General features: G+C 35.9%; 2 protein-coding genes across 33 annotated transcripts in view; one reads left to right on the top strand and one right to left on the bottom strand.

Annotated features, from left to right (window-relative positions):
* CACNA1C (calcium voltage-gated channel subunit alpha1 C) overlaps positions 1-9,707 on the bottom strand; it is a 484,401-nt gene extending 474,694 nt beyond the window's left edge. For all 31 annotated transcript variants that reach the window (XM_074584499.1, XM_074584530.1, XM_074584575.1 and 28 more), the window contains exon 1: positions 9,327-9,707. In XM_074584499.1, coding sequence (XP_074440600.1) covers positions 9,327-9,456 — 130 coding nt within the window. In that variant the 5' untranslated portion in view covers positions 9,457-9,707. The remainder of the gene's footprint in view (positions 1-9,326) is intronic.
* DCP1B (decapping mRNA 1B) overlaps positions 1-20,839 on the top strand; it is a 46,570-nt gene that overhangs the window by 3,648 nt on the left and 22,083 nt on the right. For both annotated transcript variants that reach the window (XM_074584627.1, XM_074584637.1), the window contains exon 3: positions 47-174. In XM_074584627.1, coding sequence (XP_074440728.1) covers positions 47-174 — 128 coding nt within the window. The remainder of the gene's footprint in view (positions 1-46; positions 175-20,839) is intronic.

Genomic DNA, 20,839 nt, shown 5'->3' with positions numbered 1-20,839 from the left:
TCTTTTTTTCCTTGACTTGATGTGATTTCTAATTGATGATTTTCAGATCGGCTTCTCCAAGGCATGGCTTCACAATTATGAACAGACTGAGCATGGAAAATCGAACAGAACCTATTACTAAAGACCTTGATTTCCAGCTGCAGGACCCTTTTCTACTGTACAGGAATGCCAGATGTAAGTATGTGATATGTTGGGTTAAATACTGAAGAAGTCAGCTCTTCAGAGTCTGCTCTTGGCTAAGGCTGTCTAAATAACTGCACTGCAGCCTTCAAGAGCTGAAACTAGATGGATAGCAGTTACAATTGAAGGAATACGTTTTGCCTTTTGATGTGCTGAAAGAGAAGGGTCACTCAGTGCTTCCTAAAATGCTACTTTTCTAAAGAAAGTATTAGGATGTGTTTAATGGTAGTGTCTTCATTTAACTGACAAATAGTAGACTTTTATGATCGTGTGAATGTGATGGGTGTAGAGACTCACAGAGATATTGTGTGTGTTCTCAATGTGCCCCAGTCACTGTTGGGAAATCTCACCATAAAGCAGATCTGAGGGTTGGAGTAATATTTGTAGTCTTGGTTTTCTGCATAAAAATAGACAAATGCAGCCAATTCAAACCCTGTCTTCTGCTCCAGCTCCAAAATACTGTCTTTACAGCAAGTCGGAAGGCAGGTTACTTCTAAACTGTTAAGGGTAGCTCTTGACAACATAGTGTTGAGCCTAATTTAAACCCTGATGAAAAGACAAAGTTATTACTTTGGGCTCTGTGTCTATCGTACATTATTATCTTTATACAAGAATTAGTAAGTGTCAGGCAAACTCAGAAATAAGTGGAAGACATGAGAAAGCTGTACTTTCACATGCAGATATACATACAGACTGTTACAATGTGCAATTATATAAGAACGAGCAGTTATAAATACACAGTTTATATCTGTACTTGGAAGCAGAGCTGTAGTGTGATCTATGCTTTGTGCTTGATGCATAAAAGCATATTGCAAAAATGTTTTATGTAAACTGTGATGCAGAAGTGTTCCCTCTGGATGAAGTAAAAGCAAAGGAAATTCATGGCATGCAAAACAGCCCAGTTTCGTAATCTGCTAGACCTTTTTACTTTGTAAACTTAATTTGGAGTTGGAAAGTATATCAAGGGGGAATCCTGTTGTTCACACACACTATGGGGTAGAAACAATTGAGAAATAACGTTTTAAATTACCTAAATGAAACTTCTATTCTTGAGAGTATTTGATAGGGTGATAAAGAATTGGAATTCCCAAAGAAATTGAAAGGAAATGCAGACATTTCCAGGCTAACCTAGGCTAGACCAGACATTAGGATTTTAAGTACTGTGAGACTTATTTATCCCATCTGATTTTGAGGTTTTTTTATGTATATGTAATCTTTTTTTATCTCATTTTGAAATTACATTTGGAGTTTATACTCCAGTTTATATTTGGAGTATATACTAATATCTACCTTATGAAATCTGTTCTATTAATTTTTCATTTTTGTTGAATCAATTGGTATAATGAGTAATTAAAAGTTGTCATAACTCAATGCTTACATGAGTTAAGACAGTCTTTAGTCTGAGTACTATGCATAAACTGGGATTCATTTGTTTTTTTATTAGGAGAAAAATTGGAGGTTTTTGTGGGGGTTAAGCCATTTGTTCACTAAGAGATGTCAGAATTTTAGATTTGCGGGGTCTCAAATATAAGTACTAACATATGCTTCTGAGCAGTGGGCCTATGTTCAAATAACTTGTCCAGGGTTTTTTGGCCAATTATGCAACAGCAAAATGTAGAAGGCTTCTGTTCTAGGTTCTTCTGTCTAGACAATGGTTCTCTTAGGGTAGTTACTGCTGAACTGTGTTTGCACAGCATCAAGGCCTTTTCTGTTTCTCACACTTCTCCATCACAAGGGAATGCACAAGAATTTGGGAGGGGATGGAGCTGGGACAGCTGACCCTGACTGACCAAAGGGATACCGCAGGACATATAATGTTGTGCTTAGCAGTAAAAGCTGGGGGAAGGAGGAGGAAGGGGGGATGTTTGGAGTTACGGCATTTGTCTTCCCAAGTAACTGTTACGCATGATGAAGCCCTGCTTTCCTGGAAATGGCTAAATATCTGCCTGCTGGTAGAAAGTAGTGAATAAATTCCTTACTTTGCTTTGCTTGTGAGCACAGCTTTGCTTTACGTATTAAACTGTCTTTATTCTCAAGCCATGAGTTTTCTTACTTTTCCCCTTCTGATCTCTCCCTGTCCCTCTGAGGGGAGGGAACAAGCGTTGTGTGGGGCTGAGCTGCCATCTGGGGTGAACCCACATCACCTACACTGACAATTTGCCAGTGGCAACATGAAAGTAACAACACATTTCTTTCAGTTTAGGATCTCTCAGCCACAAGATCTAATAGCTTCTTGAACTCATGTCACTCTTTACTGTATCATTCCCTTGAGTGCAACCATGAAAAAAGAAATAATAAGACCCCCATCCAGTTCACTCCTGATTTCATAAAGTCACCTTCAACTTTGGTCTGTGAGTCTGATTTTTACCACGGTTAGCTGTTCGATCTAACCATGGGCAAATATATATCTGTTACTTAATTTGAGAATTTTGTTGTCTGAGAGAAGATTAATGTTTTCTTTACTAAAAAAACCCACTAGTTTAGGATTTCAGTTAGTATCAGATGTGTTTCAGGTATAGGGATATGTTATTTCTAGTTATTTATCTTCCTAAAATACTCTTACAAAGCCTTAATCATTAGTTCTTCAAGAAAACTGAAGGTCTTGGTACTTCAAAGGAAAAACTTTTTGTTTTCTCAGATTTTCATGAAAACATCTGTGCTTCCAGAGCAACCTGGCATTACAGACTCATAGAAGAAAAGTTATTTACCAACTCTTTTGACTTTTCCCAATTTTCTTCAGGTCCCTACAGATTGTTCACATGGTGATTTCTCCTGCGGATACCTCTAGTCCTTTCTTCTTTACTGTGTATTTCAAAGCCTTTGCTACATAAAACAAAGGAACCTCTTTAACATTAAGTATCTGTTTTCACTAGGGTGTCATCCAAACATGATTCTGAATATCCATCTTGAATTTTCTATATGAATATTTTCCTTGTGTTTTGCTTTATTATACAACTTGTCTTTATAATTTTTGCAAAACCAAGACTTCAGGCTTCTTCCTTATTAAATGGAGCTTTCATCCAAAACTGGGTTTTTTATGCCCTAATCTTATAATATTATTTTATCTCCTGCTTCCAGATACTAACAAGGAGTACTCAGTAATAGCTGTTTACTTGGCAAAACAGCGGACAGTTTGGCGGTAATACTTAATAGTATCTGGAAACAAGTTATCTTTTTCTAACCTTTTGTTTGACTTAGTTACTTCTTACTCTATTTTTCATACATATCTTATCAGATATAACAAAACTAGCAGAGTTTCCTCAGTTTTTCTAATTGGTATAGTTGCTTTCCCGTATAACAGAACTTGCATTTGCGTTTTGTGACAATGCAAATTTCACAAAAATACAAAAGCATGCATTTGGAGGAATAACGAAGTCCTGCCCAGTGTGGTTTTTTTCTTCCAATATTCTGAACGTTTGTTGAAACCAACTTCACTTCAGTACAGCTGAATATCTATGGCTGGTTGTATCACACAGTTGAAAATAAATGCTTTTGGCAGCAAAAGGTGGTACTTCTGTACTGGACAAATCTGCCAACATTTTGTCATGTTATAGCTATCATTTTGTAAAGATTGCTTTGCATCTAAAATATGATTACAATAGAAAAAGCTTTCCAAAATTATACACAAAAAATATAAGTTTTATGAATACTTAATATCAGAAAAGGAATATTTTGATCTGACTTTTTACTTTATTGTTTTTTGTATTTCTCTTATTGTTCCGTATGATCTTGGTCTTCTAAAGTTGAAATACTGTCTAAACACTTTGTTGCAGACACCTACATTCTAATTCCAGGACTTCTCAAGCTGGATTTGGGATCCATGCCAGTTAATGTTTGCACTGATCCACTATTTCACAGAAGAGTTTAGTTTGGGAAATGTGTTAGGCTAGAGCTAGGGTTATTCATTTCAAACTCAGGAGGGAAGCTCAAATTACAGGTTTTAATGCCAGCAAAAATTCTTGTTCTCCAAGAAACAGAATGTTTATAGATCAAATAGGTGCTTTCAATGTGACCTTTAAACTTGCATAGTTGACTGCAATTGTAGATACTTTCCGAGAGCAAGTAAGGCAGTAGTTCTGGTTCTGTTTAGATCGTCTAACTATTTTAAGGGTTTTAAAAAATGTCCTGGGTTCTATATTTGAGTAACCTTAACTACATAATTACATCTTTTTTTCCTTAATCTTTGGTGTTATTTGTTGTGAAAACCAATGTTTAGAGCCTGTTACTTAAGGCTTGATGCTGATTAATATGAGATAGCTCAGAAGAAATGCGTAACGGACAGTTATTGGTTAAAATAACTTAATTTTCTCCTTATAGCACTGATCAGCTATATAATAATTTGCTCGCAACTATTCCCCACTGTATATTGTACCAGGTGTATATGGGTGTATGCTGGGTCAGTGAATTATATCTTGAGTAGGCTGATTTATGATTTCATCACTGAGTACTCTTTTTTGTGTTTACAGGACACAGAGAATTTGGTGAATATTAAGTTGCGTATCTTAGAGCTAGCTTCACCTTGAGCATTTCAGCTGCCAGAAAAAGATCCAAGATAGTTAGTATGCTAATTATGATGATGATGATGATCTGATACAGGTTATGTGTGTGCTTTTGTGCTATAGAAAGTGGAGAAAGAAACTGTGTGGCAGATCAACAAATATTTTATATCTGACCATATTCTCTACCTGTTTGGGAATAGAAGTTACTTTTCATTTCTGTGCCATAATTGTAGGAAGGCCTTTGATCACGTCATTTCCTAGGCTTGAAACTGAATGAAGCCTCCTAGTCAGATGTGGCATATTATACTGAATTTGATTGTAGGGATTCAGGGAGTAGTACAAAAGCAGGCCAGACGTGCCTGGTTTTGGTAAAACTGTCTAGAGACGTGTGATACATACATAACCTCATGCTAGTTTCAGTTGTCCAGTTTAACCTGCCACCATATGTCTATCAGAACCCTGAAAATTTAGTATTATTTTTCCACATTCCCACACTGCAAAAAACATCAAGTAGATGAGATAGGGTGAGAGAGAAGTTTGCCATCTGTCCAAAGAAGTAGCCTAAGTTTCATTTTTCCTTTGGGGATAGGCTACCTGTAGGTCATAATTATTTATGTATGAAAAATTTTCCAAATATATACGTGGGGCAAGTGATTGTAAAATGTTTAGGAAAAGATAATGGCACATATTTTTCTCAAACTATTATTTTTCATGCTTAAATTCTATGTTAAAGCATCCCTAGAGCCCTAGATTCAGCCTTCTGCATATTGACCAATAAACAACGACATGCTCAATTGTTTCCATTGAGAGAGGCAAAACAGATATTCCAGGCTTTGTTTTTATGATGTAATAGAGTTTCTGTTTGGTTTTTGGTTTCAGTAAAAACAATTTTAAAACGGAAAGCCTTATTTATCAGCGTCCTACCTGCCAGCTTATGGTATCTGGTCCAATAACAAAAAAAACCAAACCAAAACAAAACAACCAAACAACAGGATGAACACAGTAAGTTGAAACGTGTATTCAGTTGATTATTCCCCAAATGCTCATTGTTCTTTTTTGAATTTTGAAACAAATACTTTTAAATGTTTTTAACTTCATTCAATTTTTATTATTTTTCTCTAAATTCACTGGTCTGCTGATTGAGAAATATTACATGGCTTTCTGTTGCTGCATCATTAAGCAAAAAGCAATGTTTTTGTCACAGCTGAATGACTTAAAAACCATTTTTTTGAGGTTAAGTTTGATTGCAAAATTATTACTCTGGCCTGCATGTTCTGTTTAAGAAAGTATTTCTGTAGTTTAAAACTCTCTGAAAAACATTTGTCAATTTGGAACAAAAGTGTTTGAAAAGTGAAAGCTCAAACTATAGAAATTCAAATTAATTTTGGCAGAGTGGCCTAGCCCTCATTAGAGGTGTGTTCTTCTCAGCCTGTTGTTTGCTAAACAGATTTGGGTAGAGCTTTTTTTTAAAAGCCTGCCTGGACCGACCATTGCCATTTGTTCAGAATATGAATGCTTGTGGTTTACCTGAGGTTCTGTCCTTGGAGACATTTTTGTCTCAGAGAAATAAACAATTTGCTCCTCCTTCTTCCCATTCCACCTTCTCTCCTTTGATCAGCATTATAAAAATTCATCGTGCATCCAGCAAGACAGAAACAGCAGCAGAGGTCACAATTGTCTTCCCTGCATGTTATTGACCTTAAAGTGAAACCTCAGTTTTGCCGAGAGTGTTGGAATGCTGACGCTGTTAAGCATAGATATTATTTGCCTTTTTTAAATTTAAAAGGAAGATATACATACTGAAAATACATTTATGTTGTAATAAGAGTTGATTCTAAACCCAGAAAATTAAGGTTGACTTTCAGACAGCATGAGCTTTGTCATGTTGCATGGATTTATATTTTTTTTTCAAAACCTGTTTTACGGTTTGTGTCGAACTTAACTGTTTTATAATTCGTCATGTGCAAATTTTCTTGAGAGAGGCAAATAAATAGGAGCAGGAAGAATCTTGCTTATCAGATGCATAGTGATGATAATTATTTTTTTTTTTTCATGTGAGAGCAATGCTCTAGTGCTCAGTTTAGTGACTTCCTTGTACCTACTCAGAAATTATCTGTTCTTAGACCAGTTTATAAAAACATACATAAAAGCATTACTAATTTCCTAATATATTTCCCATATGGTTCCTCCCTTTGTGTTCTATACTTCAATCTACTAATGATTTTAATGTGCTTTGAAGATGGTAAAAATTGCTTCAGAACATCAAGAAAGACAATAAACTGACCCTTGGAAATGGTATAGATATTGATTTACATTTTTATACATAAAACCATAAAATATATACATTTATTTATTCAATTTTGTGCTTTCTGTGTCTCATTTTAATTTTCAAGGACGCCTAAAAGCGTTTAATGCTCGGCTTTTGAGATATAAAAATAGGATTTTAACTTGATGGCATAGCTAAATGCTATTTTGCAGTCAGGTGTGGATGGACATGCTGCAGTGCTGGCTTGAGGTAGGTGATTTTTAAGATCAGGAACCTTGATCATGCTGTCTAGTGGTTGGCTGGCTTGCCTCTTCTAGGGTATACAACCTGATATGCCTGCTTTTTCTGTAACTAAATTCTGCGTGAGTCTATGGAGGTAGGAGTGGATTTTCAACATAGTAAAAGGGCCAGGATAATTTTTTGTAGCGTAAAGAAGTATGCATATATGCAAATTACTGTAAAAAAAAAAAAATTTGACTGAAAAAATGCAATAGAATATACTTTTCCATGGTAACTTGTAGTTGATCACAATTTCTTCTTTTCCTAACTCTTTATCTTACTGAAGCTAGCCCTGTTTTGAGCAGAAGGCTGGAGTAAATGACCTGCAGAGGCCCCAGTGAAACTATATTACTAATGTGAAATTATATTACTAATGTGATTAGGATTAGAAGATATTGGTTGATTCTACTTTAGGGTTTTGGGGATTTTTTGTGCTTATTGTGGAGAGTAAATGCAGTTCTGTGAGTTAGGTTTTCAGGGTTCAAATAAATAAAACCAAAAACAGAGGAGGAATTGTAGTATCCCCTTTTTGTTGTTTTTAAAGCAAAATTGTTTTTACTAGTAAGTTGGTTGGATTTTTTTTTTCTGGTGCGGCCTTATTATTCATGTTTTTCCTTAAACTAAATACAATATATGTTTTTCAGTTGAAATTGTACATGCCAGTTGTGAAGATCTTAAGATGAAGATGTAAGTTTTGATGAGTAAAACCCTGTCCCTTGTCACCTTGCCCAATTCAGCACAGATATTTCTACTCAGACTTTCCTAAAAGGACATTTTTGTTGTTTCTTCGTCACACTTCCTACCCTAAGGATTTGGTACCTGTTGTGGCAGTCTTTGACTGAGCAAAGCAAACAATTTAGCATGCTTTGCATTTGTAAAGTGGCTTTTTGCAACTGTAAGTTATGATGACTGCAGACATCTCTTTGCTCTGATGATGTGTTTCTGTTGTGTGACGAAGGTGGTAAAAACAAAAAACCGTAAGGAAAAGAAGTGCAGTATTCCTAACATGGGTTTTCAGTTATGTGGAATGATGGACTCCAGTCTGAAAGTCAGAGAAACTATATGTCTTGTGAGAAGAAACAGACTAAGGAGCTAAGATAACAAAGCTATGTAGTTTTTTTGATGGCTGGTAATTTTTTTGTGTATGGTGGAACTATATCCCTGCCTGGCCAAGCAAGTTGGTAGGAAAAGCATATAGAATAGAATTAAAAGCATTTATGAACCATACTGCAGTTGTGGACGAGCTTCTGAATAGAATGGAAGGAATATGATACTGCATATATCTGCTAGACACAGTCTTTGTTTCCCATTTATGGATGTCAGAATATAAGCCACATATTAGCTTGTCTGGACATTTACTGCTGGGAGTGTACTGCCAGCGCTGGGAATTCCGGACATCTTTTCAAGATAAGATAGGCATATGATGCAGTAAAGCTGAAGAGTTCAAGTTGGAACAGATAATATTTTTTTTTAAGAGGTTATTTTCATGTGACTACCTGTATACCCTCTGTTTCATACACACCTCCTTGTATAGCATAAAAAGTAGTTTTTTCCAGGTCAGTGTAAATACATACATGAATTCCTACGTATTTCTTCTGCAGATGAAGATATTACAGAGATAGTTGCTTTTTAGAAATCTCTCGCATAACCCCCGTTTCAGGTTAGTCCCTTCATAGGCGCACAAATGCATTTAATATTTTGAGCTTTTGTATGTTTTAAACTTCTTAACCTCTTTGTCTACAGAAAAAACACTTTTTCTTTCTTGTTCCTTATACTTACAAGCCTTGCCCGTGACTTTTTTTCTCTTGTGGCAAAGTGGAAGTGGGAAAGCAACGTTCACTAGAGACGCAAAAGACCAAGAAAAGCAGTACATTTACTTAAGTCTACAAATTTGAGAATTGCCAGAATTGTCTAAATCCTGTGGTAGTGAGACCACATTTACAGGACTTCACAGTAAGTTATCCCCAACTATTACTGTAAGTTATTAACGTAGTTTCATATATTATACAGACGGTTCTATTTAAATAGAAAGGGAATACTTATCCCAGCAGGTTATATACCAGTACAGTTTGCGTGCACACAACCGGGTAATGTTGTCTTACCTCCAGGTTTGATGTAGAAGCAGTTAAGCTGAGTTTCATGCACCAGCTTCCCCTTATACTTCGTATCGGGTTCCCCTGGCTGGTGGCTGTGTAGCGGGTGATACGCTTGCCGAACAAAGGCTTGAAACATTTTAAAATTCCAAGGAGCGTTGAAACAGCTGAACCTGAGTAAATTTTCTATATATAGTAAAGGTAAATTACTTTCAGACAATTGTTTCTTACTTAGAGTTATTGTTAAAACCTGAATGTTGCTTTAAAGTACTGACAACTTGGTCTTTTAATCTAGAAACTATTTTCCAGCTCTTTGAAACCTCTGCAATATCTCTTGCATTATCCTTCCTTTCCTTGCTCTTCACTCCTAATCCTTTTCTTGTCCTCTGTGCCTTATGCTCAGTTGGAGCCTTCTCCTCCCCCTGGGGTTTTTCAGGAAAACTTGGATTGAGAAATGAAGATAATGGGCGCCATCCACCCGTCAGCTCATCACCTCACTGAGCCATGACGATCTCTGGTTTCTGTATATCAGCACGGTCTTCTCTGATAATATCCTCTTGTGTTTGAAAAAAAAATAGGTTTGTCTACTAGGGGGTGGACTTCACTCCTGACATAGCCAGAAAAGTTCTTTTGGAATGTGAGCTTGCTCACTCGCACTCTTTTATATGTGTGTGTATATATATAAAAATATTTGTAACCTTCTCTCAAAACACAGAAGATAAATATGTGAGCAAGTGTATCCCACAGTGCATATACAGGCTGCTCACTTCTGTCTAGTATTGATTTAATACAAGCCCTTGAGTGCCTCATCAGCTCTCTCTTCATCAAAACAAGCCTTAAATCGGCAGTAAACAATACTTTTCAATTACAGGAGGAAAAAAGAAAGAAACCCTTCTCAAGTATAAGATAGCATACCCTTTAAAGGACAAGGAATGTGTTCTATACAGAAACACGGTGCAACTGTTCCAGCAGAATTCCACTAAGGCTGCAAATCCAGTGTTGCTTTTTTGTCTTAACTGACGTACAAAGTAGTAGGAGGATTGGGCTTAATATTTGCTATCTGCTGTGCTCTCATGGTTGCGGCTGCAGCCCAGTTGTTGGATTTGCAAAGCAGAGCTTGCTTTAATAAAATGTAATAAAATATTAAGTCTTCATATCATAATGTATTGCTTAAAATCAATCATTAAAAAAACAAACATGGGCTTTACCTGCTAGCCTCACTATTTTGGATATACATACTCCTAGGTCTTTTGGAGCCTGTTTCAGTAATCCTTTTGCATAGCAGAGGTATTATTTATATGAATAAAAACAACCAGAGATCCTGTAGCCAGGGGAGGGGAAAAAAAAGTAAGTGATGTAAGACACATGCTTCAGGTCAGAAGTCAACAATAAAGGGACTAGGAAGATTCTTCCTGTGAATCATCTGGTGCTGGTCATCGTCTTAGACAGGATATGGACTTTCAGTTTGATGAGCTCCACCAATTCTTTTGTCTCTGTCAAACAAACTGCCTTTCTGTAAAATTTCAGTATTATTTGCTTAGCAACATACAGTGTTAAATCCTCTACGCAGGAATGTGTAGCATCTCTCAGTGAAGAGGTTCGTGAAACTTCATAATAATTAGAAAATGAGAGAAATAACGTTGGATTTTTATGTAAGGTATCATATGCCTTCCTGGAGTGCTTTGCTTTTTTGTTGTTGTTGTCATCTCTCTTTTATTTTTATTCTGGTTTCTCTCACGTGGCTATTCTGTACCTCTCTCTTTCAAATATAAAACAAAGTAGAGGTTCAAATTTGCGCTGAGAGAGTTAAAAGTAGGAGGAGGGGAGTGACTGAGGAAGCAGAATATGATTACTGATATGTTTTATTCCTACAGGCTTATGCATGAGCTAGTAAAATACTGGCTTCTGAAGCAAAATGAAATATGCACTTTTACTTTCTGTGTGAAAATAACACAGTTGCGGTAATGCAAATCACCAGTGCAAAATTCCAAATTTTTATTTGAATTGAAATATATCCCTGTTCTATATTCAAGGATTAAAAATTGCAGGGTATCTCCCAGTGCTACTATTGTGAAATGTCTAGCTGCTAATATAAAATGAATTTGATAAATGTGTTTTTTTTTCTGTTGGATTACAGGTTTAAAACAAGGAAATGCTTACTGCTTAAATTATATTTTCTTGGTGGCAAACTTTATCTCAGGAGTACTTTCTTTTTCTCCCTCTTTACATATAGCCACGCAGAATGTCTTGCGTACAAGAAGGTAGAAAAGTCAGTAAAATGCTAATGTTTGTAGTAATCTGAACGCTAACTTCAGTAGTTAAAATAATTTTTTATAAGATATACAAATATCTTAAAAAATAATTACAGCAAGTAAAAGAAAAAAGCAATAAGGTAGATCAAAGAGGTGGTATTTGTATCTTCATGAAAGAAATTACTAAATTGCAACTTTCCCAAGAAAATAAGTAGGCCATAAAATATATTTTAAAAACTTTTATTAATACTCTAAGATTAAATTTAATGATCCTTCAGTTTCCAAGCATTTAAAAATGCAGTGGCCATATGGGAATGATAAAGGGTCCAAGTTGCAGCCATCTACTGAAATGTAGCCTGTGAGCACAGTGTGAACTTACCCACAACTGGAGTAAACCTGTTACTGTTTGCCTGTCATTACGTGAGAACAGTGGAGGTCCTTTCTGTGCACGTGAAATTGTGTTGTATCGCTAAAAATCATATGTACCTAAAAATTTCCGACAGAAACTCTGCCTTCAATAACAACTGATTATCTGTAATGTAACAGCTGACTGTAAGAGAACGAATGGCTACAGAGTGGTAGAAAAGAACATTTCAAGGTGTCGAATATAACATGTTAACAGGCTGTGGCAAACCAATAAAAGCAAATACATAAGATATGCTATAAATATGAACTAATTGTTTGACATTTCAGAAATAGTACTTAACTTTACCTTTCCCTATTTTATGTAGATTTTTTTATTTCTTTATCTAACCATTTCAGAAATAGAGATGGTGTAGGAAAAATGAAGAAACTGCCTGCCTCTGAAATGATGGCATGTACAGAGTATACAAATGGAAAAATACAAAGTTGTTTGTTTTTTTTTTAATTCTGTTAATCTTATGATATTTCGTATGTGTTACTTTTTATGAGAACAAGTATATGTATACAAGTAACTTAGACTTTTGCTGTTGCAGGTTAAGAACTTAGGCCAGATCTGCAAATGTGTTTCCATTTCTTAGGTTCTGAAGGTATGCAGTGAAGAAATAAGAGATGAGATCACAACAGTCAGAATTAGAATCATCATCTGTAGTTAAGATTGCTTATTTTCCTCATGAAGCCCTTTTTGAAGTTGTTCATAATTTTGTGGGAGTTAAACCATTTGGGGTGACAGCTCTTCAGACTGATTATAGTAAAAATTCAGGTTTCAGGAAAAAATAACATAACATGCTATTGAACACCTATATGAGATTAAAATATTCTTCCTTCTTTTTTTTGTTCTTTTCTGTTTTACTGGAAAAAAGCGCATTGGCAGAGTTTGGAAAAGAACTTGACTACAGCTCTGGAATTACAGATGTCCGTTGACCTTTGTCAGGTACCTCAGAGGTGCACTTTCAAAATCACTGGGAACATATTCTTAGATTTGACTAAATTATAAATGAAAAACATGGTGTTCAAATCCTGATGAGTCCTCTACCAACCGTGTATGTCACCTACAGTAGAGCAGGCTTTATCCCCCACAGGACTAGAAGCCCAGGTACTCCACAAGAAATATAACAGAAGCTGCTGCTCTTCTTCACTTAATGGAAGGCAGGATGGAACTAAAAAGGCTGGAATTTGAGAAGGTGAAGGCAGCCCTCCTTCCTATTCTTTAAAATAAAAGCAAGTGCTTTTTTGTCTGCAGGTTGGAAAGGTGGCGTTGTCCCCTTCTCCTTGATTGAGGAGAGTTCTTATTGCTTTTTAGCTACTAGATATGACGTGACATGCACAGAATCAAGAAAAGAGTGTGGTTTCTAGTTTAACCTCTTCCACTTATGATAGCGTTACGTTAGTGTAAGCTTTCTCTGCTAACGCAAGTTACGGATATATTTTTAGCCTAGACCTGTGTAATGGCATTTTTGTGTTATGTTCAGGTGATTCTTGTAGATCAGGGCCTGGCTTCGTTTCAGTGCATTAAAGGCATGTTTTATGGTTTGCTGTAGAAAGATAGCAGAGAATATAGAGCACTGGTAAGCTAATACAGGTAATAGTTTCAGATGCTGAGGAGTTATGTTTCTTTTCCACTGAGCCATTCTCTGATGGAATTTTTTTCACGGGAATGATGCTTTTGTTGACTGAGGATGTTTGGATTTTGTTTTTAGCCTTGCTGCAGACTTCTTCACTTATCTTTCTCAAGTCAGTGTCTATCATTTTTCTATATCAATAATGGAACAGTACTTTCCCCCACCATTTGTTTATCTTAATACCTCTTCACTTAGATTTTACACTCCTTGAGTGAGACTGTTTAATTATTTCCATTACAAAAGGCAGTGGAGCTCCAGTCTGATATGGACATTGCAGAATTCTGTTGTGAAATAGTAATGAGAACCACTTTTATTGAAGAACAACTTATAAATGAAACCAATAAGCAATTTATTGAGAACAACTTGTTACTTAAGAAATTGATAGTCTGGCCATCTCTACAGAATTCCTGCTTAATTTCAGTGTCACACATCATCATGAGCTAAAAATTATTTGGAACTGAAGATGCAATGGGAGGGGATGTGACTGGAAAACCAGTGGTGGGGGAAAAAAATAAATGCACTAAGCCAGATGGATGATAACATAGATGCTATTCCTGTGTCGTGACTAAAAATTTCTTGTAGCATCAACAGAATGTGATTTTTAAGGGAAGTCTTGCAAATTCAGTTTGCATTTGGTCTCTTTTCCAAAAAGTAAAGAACCTGCTGGTGGACTCTTACATCTGCTGAGCTTTATGGAAATAAATGCATCAATGGCCTTTAAAGTTTCCTACAATACTAATGTAACTTTAGCTTTGAGACTATTTAAGGGGCATTCTAGTGAGCCAGTCTTGTTTATGTCTGCTACAGAGTTGACATTTTTTTCATAAAGAATTTCTGATAAATTTTGATTAAAAATCTGCCTGAAGTCAGGCTATCACAGTATAGCCACAGACATGATTTAATAAACAATCCATCACCTCCAGGCTGTCCCTTTATTTGCCTCATGAAATCAGAAATATTTGCTGTCTCTATCTGGAAGTCTGCAAATTGGTCACCCAACTTTCATGACTGGTAGAAGATTGTAGGGATATTTCAGGGTCCATCCTATTAGCAAAAAATTGTTTCTTGTGTTGATTTTTAAGGCATAGTTCTAGGCACAATTAAACAGATGGTGATGAGGAACTTATTCTTGACTTCAGTTGTGTTGCCAATCATTGCCCACTCTCAAACCATCTGCTTTTGGGGAAAGGGGTTTTGAGGGGCTCTTGCATTTTGTTGGGGTTTTTGTTGTTGTGTATTTTCTTCTTATTTTGGGGGTGGTTTTTTGCTTTCCATGTGTAATCATCAGTTTGCATTAAGATGTATCTGAGCAGGATTCTTTTCCCTTTAGTAACTGGCCTTATTTCCCTGCTTGTTCATATATAATGTTTTAAAAATTTGAAATAATGGAAATACCAAGTCATCCATATCCCTGTCTATATTAAAAGTTCCCCAAGTAAGCGGATCAGGAGTTTTATCAAATGAAATGAGAGAACAAGTGTCTAATGATTTAACGGGTTGGGTTTTTTGAGCAGATTTTTAGGAATTTAAGTTAAGGTCATATCAAAGTACGGGTTTTTGTTGTTTGACAAACTCTTACCTTGCTTCAGTTTCTTGGCATTTTTGTGCCTGGGTCATCATAAAAAATTTTGATTCCCCTCTAAGAACTTCTAGAAATAACAGGATATATCTAAGCTGAATTTCCATTATTTAGAAACAAATGCGTTTGTTTTATATATGTGTTGTATTGTGCTGCTTTACACAATGTAGAGAAGCAAGAGACCTAAGAGTTCTGGTCATGTTGATGAGCCACATCAATGTCAATATGGTATAATAGGATGAAATTTTTTTTTCTAGTGTTTTGTTTTTGAATACCTAAATAGCCAAGCAAAATTTTGTGTTTGAAATAACTTTAAGGCCATAAAGATCGAAAAGAACTCTACGGCTCCTAAATGAGCAAATACCAACATTAAGGTTGCTTGTGCAATCTCTTTTTTGCTTATGAAATTTTAAATTATGTATTGTCCTCTTTTGCAATAAGGACTTTGCTTCAGTAATCAAATAGTCTGAATGGCATTCATGTAAAGAGCGGCTACTCAGTATTCTGTTTTTGCCTCGTTACTGATACGTGGGCTTTTTGCTTTGTTATATCCCATTGAAGTGCCGCACTGGGGACAGAACTATTAATTGCTTTTTTCTTGTTGTTGTTTTCTGTGGTGCTCATCAGTATAATAACTGATAACTTGTAAATAAGGTAAACTGTTGTACCTTGCTCAGATTAGAAGAATTATTCTTCCCATTTTACAAATTGGGATCCTAAGGCAGAGTGGTTACAGTTACAGAGATCAATTAAGTGTAGGGTATTTGACTTTAAAATTACTCGTGCCTAATTTTTCCAATATATTTATCATTCAGTTATGTTCAAAACCGCTTCTTACAGACTTTGGTTGTGATTATAAGAAGCTGGTGTTTTTGCAGGTCGTGCACTCAAATCTTACACCCAGGTCTAGGACCTCAAATCAAACACTGGGAAATGAATTGCACACAATCAGTGACAGCCACTTAGGATGACATTTCACAACTTGCGTATCATTGCATAATATCTCTGGGGCAGCATCAGAGATGGAATTCAGCTTTCCAAGACAGCTTGCAGCTGCCTTAGCTGCCGTTTTTTTGTATCTTCTTTCCTTTGTTGCAGTCCTCTTGCTTTATCCCACAGACGATGATGTAGAATTTCAACAGCCAGCTCTCCTACACTACCCGAGCACGAGCAAAGTGTAAAGACGGTATCACAGTTGCATTGGAATAGAAGAACACAAAATTAACGTGGCATGTTTTAATTAATATTTTAAATTAAGAACTCAGAGATTAAAAATTATTATTGTGGGTATAACCTACTTTGGTTCTTTTTTCAGTAGGTCCTGCAAAATGGAGGCTGCAAAATTCCAAAAAGTAATAGAGAAAGAAATACAAGCATGGATAGTTTGCTGAATGGTCAAATATTGTATGAATGGTAGATAGCAAAGAGAAAAGATGACCAACATAGAAGAGCCTGGCCTCTGTGTAAGATGTGTATAGAGAATATAGCCAAGTGTGGATTTACATATTCAGGAGCAAGAGTCTAGGCCATAGCTAGGGAATGAAGTACCTTAAAAAGCATGATATCAAGAACAGAACGTGAGAGTTGAAGAATCTATTTATTTATTTATAATACTAGCAAGTGTAAAACAGTTTCTAGGTATAGGGGAGTCCCTTAAGTCAGTAGTTATGATATTTCTGTATTTATTTTTACCAAGCTTAAATACTGTATGAAGTCTGTGGAGCAATAGCTTAAAAGTAATGTCTTGCAAGTACACTAAAATGTTGGTAATGGAAACGTCTATCCAGAAGACAAAATTCTAATAGTTGGAAGCTGCAGCTAGACAAATGAAGAGTAAAATAAATAATCCTAGAGAAAATGCCTTCCTTTTTAATAGGATACTTAGCATGAATTGTGAAAGTTGATCAGAAATTCATCATCATCATAATAAATGTTTCAGATTTTGAGAGTTTAGAAATTGCCATCTATAATTCTGGTAGATAGCAGCTGTCAGCTTCTTCTTATAAATAGTATCGAGTGCTCTAGTGTTTGTGAGGACATGAGAAGTCCGTAGCCAAAAAATGAAAATTGTTAGGCGGAAGATGTAGAATTAGCTCTGAAACTGTGATTTAAAAATTAAATAATATACTTCCTAAAATTCAATTGCTGAGCTACATTAAATGAGCTTCACAGATTTTGTTAGAATTTTTCAGTTTTGATTTATGAGTGCCCTAACTTTTTCAAATACTAGAAGTTCTAAAGACTGATATCTCTTAATAGTTAATTATTTCAATTAGATGATTTAAGGAATTTATTTAGCTTATTCCCATTCACTGTTGTGTCTTGTTGATTTGATAACTGCATTATATCCTTCTAGTCTTGTGTAATCTTGTTAACAACATCGTAACTTTGGTGCCTTTTTTTTTTTTTCCCTCTAATGTGATCAATTCATTACTAAATCTCATTTCTTTTAGTTAATGACTTCAGAGCAGTTGAAAGTGGATGAATAGATGTGTACCGTCAGTATAAAACTAGCTCTCCTTCTTTGGCTTTTGTTAGCTACTTCTCTTGTAACTGGTTCACTTCATTAGCAGAAGATACTTGACTTTGATTTGTTTATTCTTTCTGGTTTTTTACAATAATCTCTTCTTGGATAACTTTATAGCTGAACCTGGGCCTAAAAATGACTTAATATTTCCTCTTTTGTGCTGCAATAGAAGAATATGCTTTGTGCATCTGCTGCTTGGTGATTCACTTGTGCCTCTGCTGTTTAATGATTCATTTTTAACATGTGAACATTTTAGTGAAATTACCACTCTACAGATGATACTTAGATCAGGATTTCCTTTTTGTCTACCAGTCTGATAGAGATGGAGGGCGGATAAAAGTAATCTGTTTAGATTTAATCCTGATAAGACATGCAGTGTTTTGATGCTGGTAGAAAGCTTGTAGTGAAATTTGTATTGTATGTGTATTTAGCTTTTATTAGTGGAGAGCAGGCTAGGTTCCTAGCTTGACAGTTACGGTTTGTAATCATCTTGGGTTCATTTGCCAGTCCTAGGTTTTTATGTGTTGTCATACACTTTTTTTTTTTATTATTTTTTTGCCATTTTGTATTCATCAATAATCAAGAAGATGGCTATTGATACACATTTTTACTACTATTTCTTACATTTTTATTTCCTTACACGTAGATTATAGCAGAATATACTACTGTAGTATAAATTTACTCCATGGTTACTCCAGGTAATGAACACCAAATATGAAAGCATACATTAGTGTCCTTTGGATATCTGGTATCTCAGTTTTCCACCAAGTCATTGCCTTCTCACTGGTACATCATTCTCCCATGCATGAAAGAGCTCACAGTACATTGTGCCGCAACAAATGGAGTGGCTGTGTGATTATTTCTTAGTGTATTTCTGATGTGCTCATCTGTTCTGGGCAGATGGGGGAAGAGTGGAAGGAAGAAGAGGAGGACTGTCCGCTTCTGAAAAATTTCACCTCTGAATGGTTGAGCTGTAAGCTCAGAGGAGGTTGGGTTTTGGTCTTAGCTTACTTTCAACTGTGCCTTCCTAGTCCAGGTTTAAAGTACCATTTGACTGAGGTAAGAAAGTAAATGTGTGTGGGGGGTGGTGGTTTGAAGCTCAGTTAACATCTAGGCTAAAGGTCTCTAGATCTGCAATATCCTGACTTAAAGCTTCAGTTAGGATGTGATATATTCTTGGGGTGGTGGTTTGGTCTGGTGGGACAGGCAGTAATTAGTGTCCTTATTCTGTGATCTGAACTGGGTGTGCATTTGTTTGAATTGTATTTCAAAATATTAGTTTTAGTTCTGTAAAATCTGAAATGGTCTTTTATACTGGTAATCAGTTTACTTGTGTTTGTCACTGAGTTTAGGTAAACTAGTTTGCTCCTGCTCTTGATTCTAGTCTTTCAACTTTCAATGGCCAGAAGCACTGCAGTATTTCCATGGGACTGTCAGCTTCCATATTTATCAGATATTCTTAAATAGCCTATGATGTATTTGATCAATTGGCCAAAAGGTGAAGCTCTTCAACCTGTCTTGCATATTGGTGATGCCACCAGCTGTGGCAGACATTAAAAAAAAAATTGAGAGGATGGAGCAGATGGCCACAGTTTCATCAATACTCTTCTGCATTGGAGATTCTTTTATAAGAAAGAAGAATCTTAATTAAAACAAATTTGGTTTGTCTGGGATGTTCAGTCTGCTTGCTGTGTTGTTGCACTGAAGAATAGAGTGTTGTAATATGGGCAACAACAAGTTTTCAAATGTGTTTTGTCAGAAGGATGTGTAGTTTTGCCTTGTAGGTTGGTATTTTGGAACCTTGCAAATCGTTCACGTGCTTTTCTACAGGTTTGCAGTTTATTATTGGTTGCTTGCTGGAATGTGTTAGAATATTAATGTATATTTTAAACGTGTATTTTAATATTAATATCTGTGTTGCAAAAAGGAGATTATTTGTGCAGTTCAGATCAGCTCTTATGTTGCACATTTGTAGAACCACTGACATATATCGTTATTTACCTTTTTTTTAGACGAAGTGATCATCATACTTAAAAGTTAATCATAAAAAGGACTGTACATCTTTTAAAAGTTATTTATCGTATGTCTATAGGATGGATGTTGGTTTGTGGGGTTTTTAGGCTTTTCACCAGCGTGCAGTATTAAACAGTTGAACCATTTTTAGCTATATAAAAGACAACACATGGCTGAAAAATTTGAGGGGGAATGGAGATAAGTATTACACTTAAGTCTTATAAAGAGCTGCACATTCGTTATCTTTTCAAACATTAACAAAGCCAACTTATACTTTGTATGCCACGGTTTTGGTTCTGAGGAATTGAAGAAGTGATCGCTTTTGGATTCTGCTAATATAAGGAAATACTACGTGATCAGCATTGCAATTATTTTTAAACAGGTACTCAAGCCATTTATGCCCCTTTCAAAGAAAATCTAGCCCCTACCATGTTTGAAGACACGTTAGGAATTGCCATTTCTTAGTAAGATTAAGGGAAAACTCTTGCCTCTGGGGTATGGTGGGAAGGGGGAAGAAACACAGCGTAGCCTATTTGCTACCGTATCATGTAAAGAGAATGTGGATGTTACACAAGGTTGTGGTGATAGAAAGGAGAAGATCGGTGTTAACCCTTTAAGTGCTTTTCCCTTCCTCTTCTCACAGCAAATTTGTGCCTGAGGTTAAAAGTAGGACAGTTACGCTGACAAATGTGGACAGATTGTTTTGAGACAGTGTTGTAGATTTATTCCCAGGCTGTCTTACAACAGCTATATAACATGGTCATGAGTGGAAAAAAGCTCTGCGTTTATTATGGTGGAAGCTACACTAACTACGGTTCCATTATGGCTATTACCGTCATGGTGGTTTCATTAGCAGTGTGTATGCTTGAGAATCTTGAACTACTAGTAAATTTAAATCTGTTGTTTCTGTGCAAAGCTGCAGGCACTTACGTTAGTGAAGATCTGAATTTAGATATAGATTTTCTAATCTTGGGGTTGGCTCTAATTACGTCTTTGGTGGTGAAAATAATGGGCAATGTTACAGGAAATCTGCAGGGAGGCAGAGTTGTGTTAGTACTGCTCTAACAACTTTGATGATATATGATAGGCCTGAATGTTGTTGAAAACTA

The sequence above is a fragment of the Larus michahellis genome, chromosome 1 (assembly GCF_964199755.1).
Source record: "Larus michahellis chromosome 1, bLarMic1.1, whole genome shotgun sequence".
Classification (NCBI taxonomy): Eukaryota; Metazoa; Chordata; class Aves; order Charadriiformes; family Laridae; genus Larus; species Larus michahellis.
The sequence above is the reverse complement of the archived record's forward strand: the minus strand, read 5'-3'. Positions and strand labels throughout refer to the sequence as shown.